This window comes from Lissotriton vulgaris, chromosome 8 (genome assembly GCF_964263255.1).
Source record: "Lissotriton vulgaris chromosome 8, aLisVul1.2, whole genome shotgun sequence".
In the NCBI taxonomy this organism is placed as follows: Eukaryota; Metazoa; Chordata; class Amphibia; order Caudata; family Salamandridae; genus Lissotriton; species Lissotriton vulgaris.
The window spans coordinates 334,760,335-334,778,156 of record NC_141696.1 but is presented as its reverse complement, the minus strand read 5'-3'; the positions used below and the strand labels follow the sequence as shown (position 1 = coordinate 334,778,156).

The window sequence follows — 17,822 nt, the reverse complement described above, 5'->3', positions numbered from 1 at the left end:
ACAATTAGCAAATGTTCGGCTCTCTTTTAGCCCTAAGAGAAGTAAAAGGCACTTCCCTGTACAATCTTTATATGGAGAGTTCTCAAATTGATTTGGTGGTATGCCTTTCTGTTTCCTAATCCCAATTCTCCTCACTCCGCTAAAGGAACTGGAGATAGAGTTAGGAAATGAATAGAAAGACTTTGCTTACGATGGTCGACGAAGGTTTCAAAACGATACTGAAAGCTGCGAAATCTATATAATCCTTCATAGACCCTTATATAGCCACAATGTCATCTGCTGCGAAGGCGGTCATGTTCTCTTCGGTGCTGTCATCTGCAGCTAAACGGGAAAGTAATTATCTAAACGCCCCCTGCTAGTCACTGACTTTCAGCTGCCTTGAAGTGTGCAACGTCAACCACACAACTTCTAGGCATGCCCCCGACGACCTTCTGCCACTCACTTTCTATTTGCATCCCTGATCAGCAGCGGCTCTTCCGGTGGAGAAGCATTGCCCCACCTGCCAGCAGCCAAAACAATGAAAAAAAAACTATAATAAACCCTTGCTTATTATTGTTTTATTTTTCTCTCTGAGTCGTGGCTTGGGGGTGGGGCCAATGTGATGATAGGCTCGAGGGGAGTGTTGGACACTACTATTCAATACGCATGGCGGTCTGGCCGGCCGCCTGAGGCCAGCCAAACTGTCATGCACACTGAAGCTCTCTCCAACCCCTGCTGAGTTGCTGGGTTGGAGAGAGCGGGCACGGCTCCCAGTCTACCTGGGAGTGCAAATCATCGGCGCTCAGGCCACTCCTGATGCTGCTTTCAGTAGCATGAAAGCAGTGTCAGAATTGCCCCAAGTGCACTCTGGGAGCTTGTGCCTCAAGAAGAGAGGGGCGCTATGTGGCGAGCAGGTAAGTGTCTTTTTATTTTTATATTTGTCTCCCCCCCCCTTCCCCACCTCCCACCCCTGTTCCCCACCTCTCCCCCACCCTGCTACTCTGTTAACATTCTGGCCATTACTTGCCCTGATTAATCCTTATGCAAGCACAACCTGTTAGCCACACAGCTTACTACTGCCATAGCAAACAAGTGTTTCATTTAGCAGTATTATGAAACCGATGCATCTGTGCTGAATACCATATAAGTATATATTTTGAGTGGTGTAGATTGTGTATGTGTGTGTGTGTAGAGTCAGAGAAACATTTGTATGAGAAAAAACATTTTGTAGTCTACCAACACAGTGGCGAATATAAACCTACCCCTTCAAAGAAATCTTCTGAGGGCTCCTCCTTTCAGAGAGGGTCCTCATCAGTGTGATAGCATATTTGCAAAATGAGTGATCTGAATAGGGTCTTGAGGTGGCCTTATACGTATTAAGTTACACAAAAATTAACATAACTAAACATAACAAAAGCCGGATCCGAGGTAGAACTGCTTGGAAAATATGTTCTTAAAAGTATATTTGTAGGTAGACAGTTATCTTAGGCCCTCCTTACAAGTATGTTGTAGTAGTATTACAGCATTGTTTTCAGTAGTAATGGCACTCCAGATGATTACAAGTATTTCCAGGTGGGTATTACTGCGTCCGGTAACACCATACCTGATATTAGAGCTTGTTTTTCCAATGACAAATTCCATTTGTCCAGAACAAGACAAAAGGTGTAACTAGTGAGTGGAAAAGGGATGAAGGGCTGAGAATTCAGGAAATACATTTGGGAAAGGGTTTATAATACTGGATCCACATGTTATTCTATATTCCTAGTCTCCTACTTGTAATGAGGTGGTAACACTACCCAGTAATGATAATACCAGGTACAGGGTTGCTACCCCAATTTAGTCAGCCTCCTTGTAATGGAGCCTTTGGTCTCTTTGGGCTCATTCCAGGTAAAGCAAATGTTTGTGCAGGTATACCATCCCAAATCCCAGTCATTGTGAGGTAATGAGAATGGAATGGGGAATAACATGTGGACCGTTTATTTTGCTGCAGACAATTCTGACCAGGGCACATTCTTAGCAGTGCATAAATTGTAAGGTGGATCAGTAAATAAAAATAAATGAAAGTCCAGGTAGGGCGAAACCACTTTTTACTTGGTTGACTGGCCATTGGCTACTTTTGTCACGTTTTCCTAGAATGAATTTGAGATCACAGAGGCGCAACAGACCATGGAGGTGGAACAGAGGTGGAGGTGGGTGGGGTAGGAGGAGGCAGTAACAGGTAGTGGGTGAGTGGATATGATCAACTAAAAATAAAAATGAACTATTTGCTTTGTCAGTTGGATGGGGGTGGTGAAAGGGAGGGCAGTTGGGGGTAGTGAATGGGAGGGTGTGTGCTGGTGAAGAGCATGACTGTAAATAAAAAGTGTTATGACCCGACCACCGTTGCTTGGTCATAGCTCTTATTTTTTTTATTTTTTTTTAAACAAATGGAGAGAGATGCCAGGGAGGGAGCACCAGATGAGAGTGAGGGGAGGGGTGAGGAATAAGTAGCATAGACAGCGAAGAGCATGGGAAGCTGCGTCTGGATCGGGCGGTGGGGAGGCCTTGAAAAGCATACGAGAGTGGAAATAGGCAACTTAATGTTTGAGCTAGTAGTGTTGCGGGACAGATGAAAGTAAATGAATGTAACCCCCCACCTCCATAAAAAATACTCTGCCGAAAATATTTTGGTGAAGTGATGTGGTAACCTTGCCTCCTGATCTGTGCTAAGATAATGATGTGCTGCGTTTCACTGTTAACTGGATGATGGCCAACTCACTTAAGGTTAATCCAGACAAAACCGAGGTCCTGGCTGTGACTGACACTCACAACCCTTGGATGCCCCTCTATTGGCCTCAGGAGCTGGTTGATGCTCCAGCCCCGGCCCCACTGGTTAAAAGCTTGGGAATCAAAGTGGATGCCAAGCTCTCACTGGCCAATCAAGTTTCAACTGTGATCGGAACTTGCGCGGGCCTACTCCGGCTATTAAGGAGACTCTCCCCAGCCACTCCTTTTCAACCATGAGAACGGTGGTAGCCGCCATGGTTTTGTCACGCCTTGACTATGGCAATAAGCTCTATATTGAACTACCAGACTCGCTCACGGGCAAATTGCAGATAGTCATGAATGACGCCGCCAGGCTAATTTTTAAACTCCCCAGGCACACGCGGGCTTCACCCCTTCTGCAACGTCTTCACTGGCTGCCCATAAAGCAGAGGGCCAAATTCAAGGGCCTCTGCATTGCTCACAAGGCGCTGTATGGTCAGGCACCAACCTATATCAAACAACGACTGGAGAAATACGTCCCAGGGCGCTCGCTAAGATCATCCTCGGAGGGCCTCTTATATTGCCCTCGCTTCAAATACACCACCAAAGGTGGCCGAGCCTTCTCTATCCTCCTCCCAACACTGTGGAACAAGCTCCCCAGCCAGCTCCGTGCAGAAAATCGCCTTCTCCCTTTCAGAAAAAAACTGAAAACTATTCTCTTCACAAAAGCTTGGTCCTAACTGTCATTGCTCTCTCTGGAACTGTCGCTGATCTTCTTGAAGCGCTTAGAGACCTTCCGGTATTAAGCGCTCTACAAATCAAAATTAACAATAATGCTGCCTGACTAAGCCTCGGTTAAGAGGAAGACCCCATCCCCCATTATTTGGCTGGGGCGGGGAGCTAAAATGACCTAAAATCACTTTCAATCAACAGTAGCTCAGGTTATTCGAGTGTATTCTTTTCAAATATAACCTCTTTACTGCGCATGTCTTTTTGTTTCAAGAGCACCGGTTGTTGTTTTCTTGTTTTATTTCAGTGTATGTAAATATTATGTTTAAATAGTGATGATGCAAGATTTTAATACTCATAATAGATGACACATGTCACTCATATAAGTCACGAAAAGCTAAAAGTGCACTTTTCACACGTTAGACACAGTGAAACTTGAAACTGAGACAAGTGTAGTAGAAGTACTGCAAAACCATGCTTTAAAATGCAAGATGAAGAAAACATTCATACAAAGTAAAACTGATACATATAAACGAGTTGCACTAATGAGACTTTCTTATGAAAATGTATATAAATGTTTACTGATGAAAATCTTGCTATTAATAAAGTGGTCTAGTGTTTCTAATTCCGTCTGTTAAAATACACCATTTAGAAAAGTTGGTGCACATATGTGTAGAAACTAAGTATGATCTTGACATTTCGCATAATAATTCTATAGATTCTATAGTTAATGAAAAGTGAAAAACTAATTTTGCCGAGTGAATTTAGAAATGACATATTTATATGAATATTGAGGAAAAATTGAGGCAGTAGGGTATTTCTAACGTTAGCTATTTCCATGTAATAATCGTGAAATTTCAACATATTCCCTATTTGAATTAATTTTATTACATTATATTTGGTATTGATTTAGAGTTTATTTCATTTAGAGTGTGTAATGCCAATTTAAAGGGCTTTTCAAAAATACTTTTTCTCTAATGCTGACCTTTCCCCTTACCTAATACAATGGTCCTTTTAGAGCTAATGAAATGTTGCTTTATTTGTTCTGCACATGTAGAATGTTCGACATTCCTAAATGTTTATTCAATGATCACAGTGAATTATTCCTTTGGGAACAGGATTTCAGCTGCTGCTATAGACGGTTACTTTGTTCTTCTTTTTTACCAATGTTGGGCCTATGTGGTCTTTCCTATTTTTTGTTTGTCATGACTAGCATAGGAAAGCATCTTACTGTTGCGAGTGTCCTAGGTGACATTATGTGAAAATGAGCATATGCCAGTCTTTCAACGGTGGTGTGATGCTACATCACTGGGACTTTATAAAAGAAGAAACCCCAAAGGAGGGGCAATGCTATTGATTTTTTCTTCTTGATAAACACCATACTTTTTATTTTCCCATTGCAAGATGATGCTATGCTGATTGATTTTTGATGATTATTAAGAACTATCCTCTTACTTTTGGACTGCTTTACTGATGCTACAGTCGGTAGCTGATGGACTGAAACCTACTTTGCCGAACCATTGTATTTCCGTTTACCTTTATTTCTATTTTTTCTATGCTCGCCCTTGATGGACTTTAAATCTGAACCATTTCCCCCTTCATCATAGAATTTGAGCTGCTAGAGAAAAATACTATCCTTCTGGCTTTAATAGTAGAGGGATACTGTGAACTGATTTTCATAATAACCATCCGATAAAGCCTGGCTACATGTTTGGTGCTTTAATGCAAGCTGTGATATCCCCAACTGAAATTCTCAAAAGAATGCTTATTGCTATGGCTTTTGAATCCTTAATACAATAACCAAATTAATCTAATACCTGCCTGATTCTATTATTGAGTCTTGTTGGTTCTTCCATTTAAACTGCACTATTTTACAAATGGTTTAAATGCGTTGTAGGGAGAATCAGCAAGCTCTGCCAAAATATCAAGTATTACTTCTTTTGTTCAGTGTTGCTGTTGCAGTGATTTTGTTCTGCATAATTCTAGCTTGACTTAACTTCTTCAGGTGGTTGGGTCTTCCTGTTGGTATTCTTTCTTTTTACGGCATGGCCTTGAGAGTGTTGTACCTATATCTGATCTCAAATTTGTGAGTTAGCTGTCAATTTATGATCCTCATTGGACAGCTCACCTGGTGTTTTGGCCATCCTAATTTCCACACCTCCTATCGGCTGAGAAAGATTTATCTGAGGGTCATTGCCTATGCAGTAAATTGAAATGCTGCAGATTGTCTAATTGTAAAGGGCCCAGTACGGTTAGAGGAGTAAGGAGGGTAAGCGTATGATAACATTTTGCCACGATTGCGCTGCAATAATAGCAAATAGACATGAAAAGCTGGCAACAGCCTGTGCAACTGGGCGGTTGTGCATCATGCACCTATTGGAAGGGGGAACAACAAGAGAAGCCACATAAGAGATTAAATGACTTCTGAGAAGTGATGTGGTAACTTATTTCTTTGCTTGCATGAAACATCATAGTGCATATTTAAAATAAACTCTTTTGTTTATCATTGTTGTAATTGCCCCCCATGGCCATGCTTTGAGCCAATGGCAGTTCGCTTCCACTTAGTTTGTGAGACATGCCTCACATGAATTGAAATTCTCTCCGGCAGCTTCTTGCTTCTGTCCCAAATAGTTTCACAGTCAGCAGCATGAGTGCAAGCTGCATGGTAATAGGGAACCTCTGCATGACCTCAGGCGTGCTTGTGAGCACACTGAGCTTCAATCCAGCAGCAGCGCCTGATGCTCACGGGGTTAGAGGACTGTACTCTTGCTGCCTCTCCATGCGCTTTCCTGATGCACCTCCCTAGGAACCTTACACCCACCCACCCCACCCCATTCTTTTTTTTTTTTTTTTAAATATTTTTATTGTAAAACAAAGAATTTTTCTGGCACACACATAACACAGAATACAGATAACTTAATACATATAATAAACCAAAGTTACTATCAAGAAAAACATGTTAGTACTAAACATAACCTTCGACATAAAAAGGAGAAAAAAAGAAGAAAAAAGAAAACCATTGATCAAATTAATAATACATCAGACTACGTTTGCATTTGACCTTTCCTTCCATCGATGTACTGGTTCCCAAATTTTCCTTCCCCACCTTTTTATCCTTTTACCTTTTTTCCCAAATATACCCTTTTCAAGGTTAAACGTCCCCAATAATAAGGCAATCCACTGCTGTAATCCCGGGGGAAGGGGGTCCAACCAAACTCTAGCAATCAACAACCTGAGAACCGCCATCGCTACGAATAAAAATTCGCTATGGTCGCCTTCGCAGCCCCTAACTCCTAACATAATTACTGTCGGTGTAAGAGTCACGTTTAAAGCAAGTGTATGGGCCATAAATCCTCAATACCCTTTAATAAGGGCCTTAATTTGGGACAGAGCGCAAAAATGTAGATACTATCTGCGGCCAGAGCATTGCAACGCCAGCAACTAATCCCTGTAGTTGCACCCCACTGTGCTATGCGATCTGGCGTATGGTAAAGTTGGTACAGCGTTTGAAATGTTGCGATTGTAGTGGGGCAGAATAAAAGACTGAGCAACCTAACTCCAAAGACTTCTGAAAAGCCTCACACGATATCCCTAATTTTCCAGCCCATTTATTACCAAATCTATCAGTGTCGTCCTTCTTCGTATCAGCCAGCTGGGCATAGAAATATCGAATGGAGCACACCCCGCTTTGCTCTATTGCCTCCATGATGTTACTTGTGTTAAATCCGCCTGCCCTCCTTTTTTCCTAGAAAAAAAACTCCTAATCTGCAGGTACTTAAAAAAACTATATCTTACTATATTAAATTTAGCCAACAGATCTGAAAATAGAAGAATATTTCCGTCTGGATCTAGCATATCTCCTATTTTCCTAATACCTTTTCTGTCCCAATCTGCCATAATGGCATCCGAAAAAATTGCAGGGGGTAGAGACTTATTCCTATACAATCTGATATACCTGTTAAATCTCCCTAAACCACAATTTTTTGCAACAGCGGACCATACATTATAAGCTGCAGCAACTGTCTTGAAACGAGTACGTTTGTAGTATGATGAATCTGTACATTTTAAGAAAGCATTTACTGTATCTTCGCCCAAAACAATTGAATAAATCATAGTTGAAACAGCTTTGACTTTTGAATCCCCTTCATTTGCACCAATTAAGCCTTGAATGTATTGCAATACCGATGCCCAATAGTAAAACCTAAAATCAGGAACCCCCAACCTCCCCTATCCCTTGGCAAAGTCATAAACTTGTATGCCCGTCTTGTCTTCCCATACGACCAAATGAATTTATTAAGAATCGACTCCAGCTTGTTAAACCAAATTGACTCAAACAAAAGCGGAATTGTACGAAAAAAGTAAAGAAATTTAGTATAAGCATTTTAATAATATTAGTGCGTCCCACTAACGTAAGCCTAAGATTATTTATCCTCATCAAGTCCGAGCTAACTTTCCTCAATAAGGGCGAGATGTTACGTTCAACTACTGTCCCTAAATTAGGAGAAATTTCAACCCCAAGGTAAACTGCAGACGAAGTTACTCGTGGATCATTACATTGAGCTACTATGTTTTTAATAATCTGTGTTTTAGCTCTATTAAGCTTATAGCCAGAAATATTGCCAAAATTTAGGGCCTCCTGTTCTATCACACCTATTGCCATTACCGGATCAGGAGTAATTATCGCGACATCGTCTGCGTATGCCAACACTTTAACTACTGTCTCATTTACACACATGGAGGGAATACTGGGATTAAGATCAAGACTGCGTAAATACAGATCCATATACAGTGCGAATAAAAGAGAAGTAGGACAACCTTGCCTTGTTCCTCTTTTAATCTGCACCGCCGCTGTTAACTCCCGATTGATTTTAATTCTGGCCGTTGGATCCCTATAAAGAACCTGGATTGCTTTTATAAAATTATCGCCAAACCCAAAAGTTCTCATTAGCTCCCACAGGTATTCCCAAGCGACCCTGTCGAAAGCCTTCTCGGCGTCTAGAAATAGAGCCGCGACAGGGCCGCCAGAAACCTCCATGGCATCAAAGCAGGTGATCACTGTCCTGACATGTTCAGTAGTCCCTTTCCCCGGGATAAATCCATGTTGAACTGGGGTAACTAACTTTTCTATGACAGCGGACAACCTTGTAGCCAAAATTTCCCCATTCTTGACACATCCCAGCTAAGAATGTGCTTCACCAGTTCTTCATGAACAGCCTAGTGTGGCCTGCTGCCATGCTAAAGGGGAAGTAAGTGTGCCTCAACTGGAGTTACACCAAAGAAATTGACTTTACTCATATAGATGGAGGTGGCAATGCTGAGCAAGCACAGCAACATGGATATTTATCTTAGCAGACCCTCCTGATATCAGCTAAAAGCCTTTCATAGAGCAGTACCTAGATAAGCCGCTTGACGCCACACTGACCAAAGCAGGTGGTGATGCACCTCCCCTTATAATGATGAGAGAACACAATAACCAAAATACACACTTGCACTGAGTGCTGACTGAGTTCATAACTTGATTTGCCAGTGTTACTCTTAGACCACCCATTATATTTTTATGGAATAACCCATCCTTTTTTTTAAGAGTGGTGCTTTAAATGGGCAGGTACGGTCCGGTACTGAGTACTTGCAGTTCTTCAATTTGAAAGGAATAGTATCTGCACTTTTAAGCACTGCTGCCATACATTTAAGGGGAGAGTACAACACTTGTCAGCAGCAAACCGGTACTCTAAAAAGTAAGTACCAGCACTTATATAGTTCCATTTAAAGCACTCTGGCACAGTCTAAATCCATTGTTTGAAGGGAGTGGGCATGATAAAGTTCAGCAGCTGTTTTAAAGCTGCCAGGATAACCTTAACTCTTGTAATGGAATATGTAATGATGAAGCAGTGAGATGTATGTAGATTGAAGATCCCCATTTATTCACCACCAGTCTGCAGAAAACCATGGATTGTACTGAAAGCATCCGTAATATTCAATTTATTTTACTAATCATTCTTGCCAAAGCCATGCCTTTGTGCTTGCACTGTATATCCCACCTCATGTAGTAATATTGTACACCTTAGCTCGCGTCTTGTATAGCCAGTGTTGATCCCCAACCCCTTGTATTATTAGTGCACAAGCCTACCACAGGTCTCCAAATACCTCATCCAACTGTACTTACATCAATCCCCTGCTCCATTACATATACTTACAGTGTACTCCTGAGCCCACTTTGTTTTTATTTACAGTATATGCCTGATTGTACACCCTCACAGGGATGTATGTCATTACTACGCATGCTTTTACAACGCATGCCTTTACCACGCAGGTTTTACAACGCAAGTCGTTACGACGACTTGCGTTGGGGGGCGCTGGATAGTGAATAGTTTAATTTACTATTCCAACTCCGATCCCTGTGGATAGTAGGGAAGGTTTTGGATAGTAAATTAAACTATTCCCTATCTTACAGCGCCCCTCAGCGCAAGTCGTTGTAACGACTTGCGTTGTAAAAGTTGCGTGGTAAAGGTACTGCATGGTAAAAGTTGCGGTGTAAACGCTGTCCCCCCCCTCTCAGTGCTTTGACGAGCCCATCCCTAGTACTGACAGTACATAGCAGCTCCCTCTCCAGATACTGCAAGGGTTGGGTTAATCCCATTTTCTGCACACCAATGCATGGCTGTTAAATGATCACGTATGTAAGCACGACCTGTCTCGTCAGTCCCCTTTTTCGTGTATAAGCCCTCACTACTTGGGCCTGCCTCTGACCGTTCTCTCTTGTCACACTCCGGTGGTAAGGTCCCCTTGCCTACCTCCAAGTGTGGTGGCCATGGCGCCAGGCAGAGCTAAAACTCGGCAGAGCTGTGATTCCCTCTATACAAAGGACTCAATTCCTCTTCTAACCTTGAGGCCGCATTGCTCCAGAACCACTGTCTCTGCACCAGCAAAACACAAGAGGTTAAACCCGCACTCTCCCTGAGTCAAGGTGAGTTTTGGAGGTGTTTTGTACTGATTTTTAAATTAAAAGAACCCCGAAAGAGTAATCACTAGCGACATCCACCCCAACAGCTTTCAGCACTATCACCTGTGCCGCCATAAGCAGCATGGCACTTTAATGCTCTTTTTTTGTACCGTTGGAGCTTGGGAAGCAATGTATACATTGAAAGTGTACAGGTCGGGTGGTTCAATTCCTTTGAAAGCACACAGGGCTGTAAAATTGCATGGAAGGGCCAGTTTCGAGTGTCAGCATTGGCTCAAAAACCTATGAATCTGAGTAAATGACCTAATCGCCCAGTGAAAACATGGCTCGTGTTAAGTGCTCCAATATCATTTTGTGGAGTTCACACCAGAGGAGAATGAAGCACCAGGCACAAGGGGGAGGCTTCATTGACTCATGTGCTCCATGGAAAACTGGCAGAACAGCATTGCAAAGAAAATTATAAAAAAGAAAAAATAAACAGCCAAAGCATAAAGATACAGTACCTGGCTCCTGCTCCATGGGAGAAAACAAAAAAGAAAAAAAAGAGGGACAAAGAGGAAGGATTCACCAATAGCAAGCAAGCATTTTGGAAGTACAATCCTAGTAACAAACAAAAAGCAATTGGCTGGATGTAAGCCCACAAAGTGTACACAAAAAGTCTCCATACAGGACAGGCGCTGTCGAGGCTCAGCCTAAAATCTACTAGACATCACACCCTACAAGTTTGACAGTTCAGTCTATTCCAGGTCCCAAAGTTATCAGAATGGCTTGGGTGGCAGGTATAGTCACTTTTAATGTATATTGATACAATAACAACTGTTCATCTGTAACTTGGACAAACACTGATAACATGGGGCAGACTGTCAAAAGTGTTGGTGTTCACAATTAAGTGCCGTTTCTGAGTACCGGAAACCATTGGCTCAAATTAAGCACTGATTCCAAGGCTCTTTTTGGCTGCAAAATACCACCTGTTTGGAGAAGGTGGTAAACTGTTGCAAGGGGAAATGGTGGGACACTTGTACTAGGAGGCAGGGATGGGGGATGTCTGGCCGGTGGTGGTCTGCTGGAGACCGTTTGCAGCTCCTTCTATTATGCTGTAAAAAGGGAGGAGGGAGCTAGGCTCCTCGGTTTCCGGCATCCCCTGCAGTTCCACATCCAGCTCCTGTGTTTCTGTGGTCAAGTATTAGTGGACCCAGTAATTCTGGCCCCAGACACACCAGGCTACTCAGAACTGCCTGGAGCACTATTTTCCCCATGGATATCACAAGGGCAACTCGTAACGAAGGACCTGGTGTCTTTGTTTATTTCCACTCAAACAGTGGTCCACTGTTTACCTATTTCTTTACTGAATTTGATGGCAGAAACAGCTAAATTATACGTCTTCTTTGCTTCAGCCAGTCATCACGTTATACTTCCATTTGAGTGCTGTCAAGTATCTGTGAAAAATTGTTCTGTTTCTATAGTTTCCACTTATGTGATATTGTGTGTTAATTCACAAAAGTTTGCTTGTAGTCATGTTTGCCCAGGCCTTTGCCCCTGGTGGCAGAGTCTGAGTTGTTGGATTTCAGCATTGGGCTTGGTTTTCAACATTGTTTCTTCATTTTTGTTGGCATCTATTTACATTTAAGTATGTCTGTTTTTGCAGGTTCCGTTGGAGGCGGAGACTGTTCGTTATCTCCGCTCCCAATGATGAGGAGTGGGCCTATCAGCAGCAAACGTACTCCCTCAGTGGGCAGGCATGTCATTTGGGTAAGTGTCCGGGTCGCATCCTGCCCTTAGCAAATTAAATGGAACGAATCACATTTTAAATGTAATTATCTTTACTTTTAAGAATTAACAGTGGCGTAGGAGTACAAAGACTGGATTACTATATTTGGGAACAATGGAGGTCCTTTCCTTTGCTGACATAGCTATGTTTAAATTACACTTGCTGATATTTTTACATTGTTTTGCACCCCTACTTGGAGCATTTGAATGATGGACGTAGGCATCCAATAATAAGTCGCCAAGCAAGGGCTTATGTGAATTTGGTGGCACAACCTGTGACTAAACAATACGCGGACAAGGGTAAAGAAGGCTGGGTTTGCGGTGTGTTAAATAATACAAATAAGACTTCTCCGCAACTGTACTTCATAATTGGTACACGGATCGCAGTTCTTATTCAGTATAACCTGGTTGACAAAAGATGGGAAATGTACTAAAATACTAATATGAATAATTGTTAAAAATATCCACTTTGGGATTGTGCCAGATAAGCATTTGTAAATATTCACAATCTCAAAACCGTGGGAGTTCACCTGCTCAAGCAGGCATCCCTACCACTGGGAGTCCACAACTTGTCCCTGTGAGCAGATCTGCACAACATAAAATGACACCATAGTCATCACATTACCTGGAACCAAATACATTTATGAATGTAAACTCATTTTTGTGAATAATAAATAAATCCATACAGTCCAAATAAGTTTGCCTTGATTTTGCACACCCAAAAACACAATACACACACACCGCCAACTTTGGATGCAACAGAAAAGAAACCATGACTGACAAGACTGTCTCAAATATAAAAGAAAAGAGAAAACATATTACATGAGAAACCCTTGGGATCAGACTGCAGCAGAAGAGTTTTAATGATAAAGGATGCAAATCACTATAAAATCACCATAGAAGAAGATGCGACAAATCATATGAGTTTATTAAATAACAGTTTTGGCTATCTGCTTTTTTACATCAGAGGCAGTATTAATGCATCTTTGTGGTATTTATTTATTGGAAGAGAAGGACAAATATCAAAACTAAAAACTCCATTATGATTGCCACGGAAAGAGAGAGTATTTACAATACCTCGCAAATACAAATAACCTGGGCTGTGGTACTCACCAGGAATAGTAACTATCTAATTTTCCAAGTTATCTACTCAGTAATGAGGTATATGACGTAGGACTGGTGTTTTCTGCACTACATTCCTCTTGAAGTATTTTTACCCATGTTTTTCATTATAAATTTTAGCATCTTTGACATAACAAAATCTGTCTTGAGAAAAATGCTGGAATGCAGTGTTTACCACATGTCTCAGAAAATGGACCACTGTGCAAATTCCCATGTGCACATGGATGGAGATGTTTCCATGCACTCAACATCATGGTATTTTTGAACTTCAAATAAACAATTAACGCATGAGATGGGCAGAAATACTGGTTTTCCATGATAGCAACACTTGACATCTGTGAACAAGAGTAAAAGAAAATTCATTTGCCTTGTGTGAAAACTCAGATTTTTGCTGCCCTCTACCCTTGATCTTATCACTACTGTGGGCTGAAGCTTGTATTTTCCTGCTTTGTCCTCATGAACGTCTGTCCCCGTCACAGCCACATTTGTGAAATGAGCTTGGACTGGCTTCAGCCAGGTCTGCTATGAATATACAACTTTTATTAGATGGTACAATTTAATAGTGAAAACTTGCTTTGGATCAATGACCTCATTGTTCACAATATAGATCTGAGAGTGGGTCTGGAGAATCTATGTTCACATTCGCCCCCACCGTCTTGGCCCATCCCTGTACCGAGCTAGTAACCAAAAAGTATCACACAGTTAGACTTATACTAATTGTGCATATTAGCATCTAAAGTGTATTAACCCCTTCGCAGCGGGGGTAATTCCCCCGCTGTGCTGGGGGCGGAGGGCACGCACAGCCCCTCCCCCCACCCCCCCGTGCTCATGACAAGCTGAGTTCGTCATGAGGCACAGTGCTCTTGTGCTCATGACGAGCTGAGCTCGTCACAGCTACACCCGTTTCCTTGAAACGTTCAGCACAGCAGGGGAATTATCCCTGCGTGTGAGCGTTCTAGGCTCATGACGAGCTCAGCTCGTCATGAGCACGGAAGGAGTTAAAAGTATATCATCTTTTTTGTAGCAGCTAATGCATATTTAATTGTGGAAGGTAAGCATGATTCTGTATAAGACATCCAAATGTGAATTGGTGTTTTTGGTATCTATTTTAGAGACTGTCTTTTGTAAGAGGGTAAAAAAGTACTTTTCTATAACCATAATAATACATTTTTGTACAAATACAGAAATGGAATGAAAGAGATCACAAATCAATGGCCTAGGTTTAGTCAATAAGGCTCTTTATGAGCACATTCCTTGCTACCTATCAACTTTTCTCCTGGTACCCATGTTCCTGGCACCATGTTGAGGCTAGTCACTCACAACAAACTGACCTTTTCCCCAGCTGATACAGACACTTCAGAGAATGGTCTTTGCTTACCAAGCATCCACACTCCGAACACCCATCCACCACATCTCAGACTTGGACGTTAAGTGCTCATACCGTCTACCATTAAGTATTACCAAAAGCCCACCTTGAGAATTAGCGTGAGAAAACCCTTTCTGCAGTGGCCCACCTCTAGCTATCCAACAGATTCAAGCTTCTCCAGAAGAGCTCCACCAGCTCAGTGCATTTGTCCATTACCTAACCTGCAACATACATTTAGGTCCCAACCTATCTGTTTGATCATCAATGTTTACTTGTTGCCCTTGTAGTGCTCCTCGCAGACAATAAAATCAAATTCATCAATGTGTAGCATATACCTAGCTTTACTTGACAATCTCATTAGGAAGTGACATTGACCATCTCAAGGACTACCTACCTACCTGAAGTTCAAGCAATCATAAGTGCATCAGTGGCTTTCTACAAAGCGCTCTAGGATTGGGCATTAATAACAGCCTCAGCATTAAAACCCACATTGGAATAAGTCACAAAGTGCCTGGCACCAACTCACACTGATCCTAAAGACTCAGATTTTATTTCGAATTCATACTTCAGAATAGCCATCCAAATATAAAATATTTTGATCTTCGCAGGACACCCAGCATTTCATAATTTTTTGTAAATTTTACAAGGTTCCAAGGGAGGCGTATATCATACTGCTGCTAAAAAGAATGAACGTTCTCCAAGTACGTCCTGTCCTTTTGTATTTACAACTGTTACCTGAAGAAGCTGTTTTTAATGTGGTATGCTTTTTAAAAGCTGCCGTGAGATTGAGAAAAACCTGTGATTGAATATTAAATCTGTCTGATAATGGTTGGTTTCTTATGAGCAGTGTACATTTTTATGTATTACTTTTTTTATTCATTTGCACTCATATGAATGTATTTTTTATGCTCGATGTTTTATTGTTGATGCTAAGCATATTTTATTTACGATTATTGCTGCTGTTCTCTGCTTTTATGGTCTATTCAAAGAACTCAATAAAGCTTACTTTGATTGATTGATTGATTTAAATATTTTGAATAAAAAAACGAATGGCCATCTAAATACTGTTGCTTTCTTATCTTTATCATATTAATCCTCTCCTCATACTTCAGGGGTTATAGAATCCCAATTAGTTTATGTGACCCCATGATATGTATCCTTCATGCTGCAGCATGGTTTAACATAGGACTGAAATAGTATGCTAGAATTTCCCAAAACTCAAAAATTCCTGTGGCGCCCTCTGCCTTTCTGCATCACCTTCAAAGCTTTCTGCATCAGTTTCAAGCAAGTGGACAGGGACACCCAATACTATCAGACAAGTTCATGATCTTGATTGGTCAAGCAAGACCCACAGCAGAAACAAAGACAACTAGTGTTAGACCTAGCCCTTTCTGGAGGGTTGTCCCTAAACCTTTTGCCTATTTTTCTGAACTTCTTATTGTTGGCTTTAGGACTCTGGGCACTTTAGCACTGCCTCTCAGTGCTAAAGAGCATATGTTCGCTCCCCTAAACAGAGTATGATTGGTTTACACCTCTTTGGCATATTTGATTTACTTGTAAGTCCCTTGAAAAGTGTAAAGTGTAAAGTGGTATCCTAATTTGCCCAGGGCCTGTAAATTAAATGCTACTAGTGTGCTTGCAGCACTCATTGTGCCACGCACAGAAGTAGCCTTTTAAACCTGTCTCAGGCCTGCCACCACAGGTCCTGTGTGTGCATTTTACTGCCACGTCAACTTGGCATTTAAAACAACTTAAAATAACAACTAGAACCTACACGACTAAAGCAAACATCTATATATGGAGGATATCACAACTCATTAAGATGCTGTGGGTGCAAATAAATCTAAAAAGCAAAGGAAAAACCAAGAGAACAAAGATACTCGGAATCACCTACGGATAGTTGGTATCCCATCAATACACATTCATGTGCCCAGTGTCATCATCTGGGGTCCCAAACAACCCTCTACTGCCTCTCTTAGTTATCAGAGAGAACAAGAAGAGAGTTGTATCCTTCTATGTGATTCTTACAGAAGGAAAAATGCAAATGGGGTTGTGTTGTAGTAGAAATTGGTTGATTAAAATGCAGTGCAAGAAAACGGTGAAAATGTGTTTTAAAAAGGATAAACCATAGAGACGGTGTACTATCCTTCCTTACAGTGTCTCATGTGTCTTCCTATTAAAAATGTGAAAGTGAAAAAACAAAGATGGAGCCGTTAGTAATTAGTCACTGCTCCCCTGGTCGACATGTTTCAGCCACATGGAAATAGTCTTCCTGGCTTTCTTCAGGACCTAGAATTGTTTTTGTCACTACAGTCACTATATTAGACAAAAAAATTAATACATACAGTATTATTGGTGTTGTATTATCATTCTGACCCTTGATGTTAGCATGATGGCTGTACTGCATCTAGGGAAAAAGACAATGAGTAAACATAACACCTCTTCAGGTACCAATGCTTTCTAAAAGGGTTGCACCATGATACTATTCATTTTGCTAATAGCTTTGTTAGCAAAAGAAGGGGGGCTTACCATTACTAACCAAGAGGTAAGCCTCACCTCACTCGGCACCAGTTCAAGTTCTATTAGAGGCCCGCTCTGAAAAAGAAACAATCCAACAACACACGTTTGTGGAAAAACATGTTGATGTCATCTGATCACCAAACAACATTAGTGGTGAAAAATTACCTAACTATAGCAAAACTCAGTCTGCTACTTACAAAACCAACCACCATCACCAGTGAGATAAAAAAGCTTGCTTGTGACTTGCATGTGCCAGTAATAACCATCAGTTTGTTAATATCCTCTAATAGATGTAAGGGAACATAGAACTCTCACTAAGAGTTCGTCAGTATGGTGATGATATCTCATGTATGTACAATTAAGACCCATACATGAAACAAAAAAAAATGTTTTCGTTATTCAAATGTAAAGACAATTGAGGTCATGCGTACACGAGGATTCATTAGTGTATGTGCTGTCATATGTACCTATTCCTAGTTCTTATAATCACCTTAAATCATAGATTTCTGTGTTGAACTTCTAGTCAGGTTTATGATTAATCAGGCAGAAATATATCTTCCTGCCTGTTAAGCGGGTGTGAAGCAGACTGGCCATCGAGGGTTAAGGTGGAAACAAAGAGTGGAGAAAAGAGAGCCC

At 41.3% G+C, this 17,822-nt stretch overlaps 1 protein-coding gene across 1 annotated transcript in view; it reads left to right on the top strand.

The window, feature by feature from the left end:
• Positions 1 to 17,822, top strand: part of CCDC80 (coiled-coil domain containing 80) — a 315,033-nt gene that overhangs the window by 286,415 nt on the left and 10,796 nt on the right. Inside the window, exon 6 of the mRNA XM_086934101.1 lies at positions 12,057 to 12,160. Within this exon, the coding sequence (XP_086790227.1) occupies positions 12,057 to 12,160 (104 nt within the window). The remainder of the gene's footprint in view (positions 1 to 12,056; positions 12,161 to 17,822) is intronic.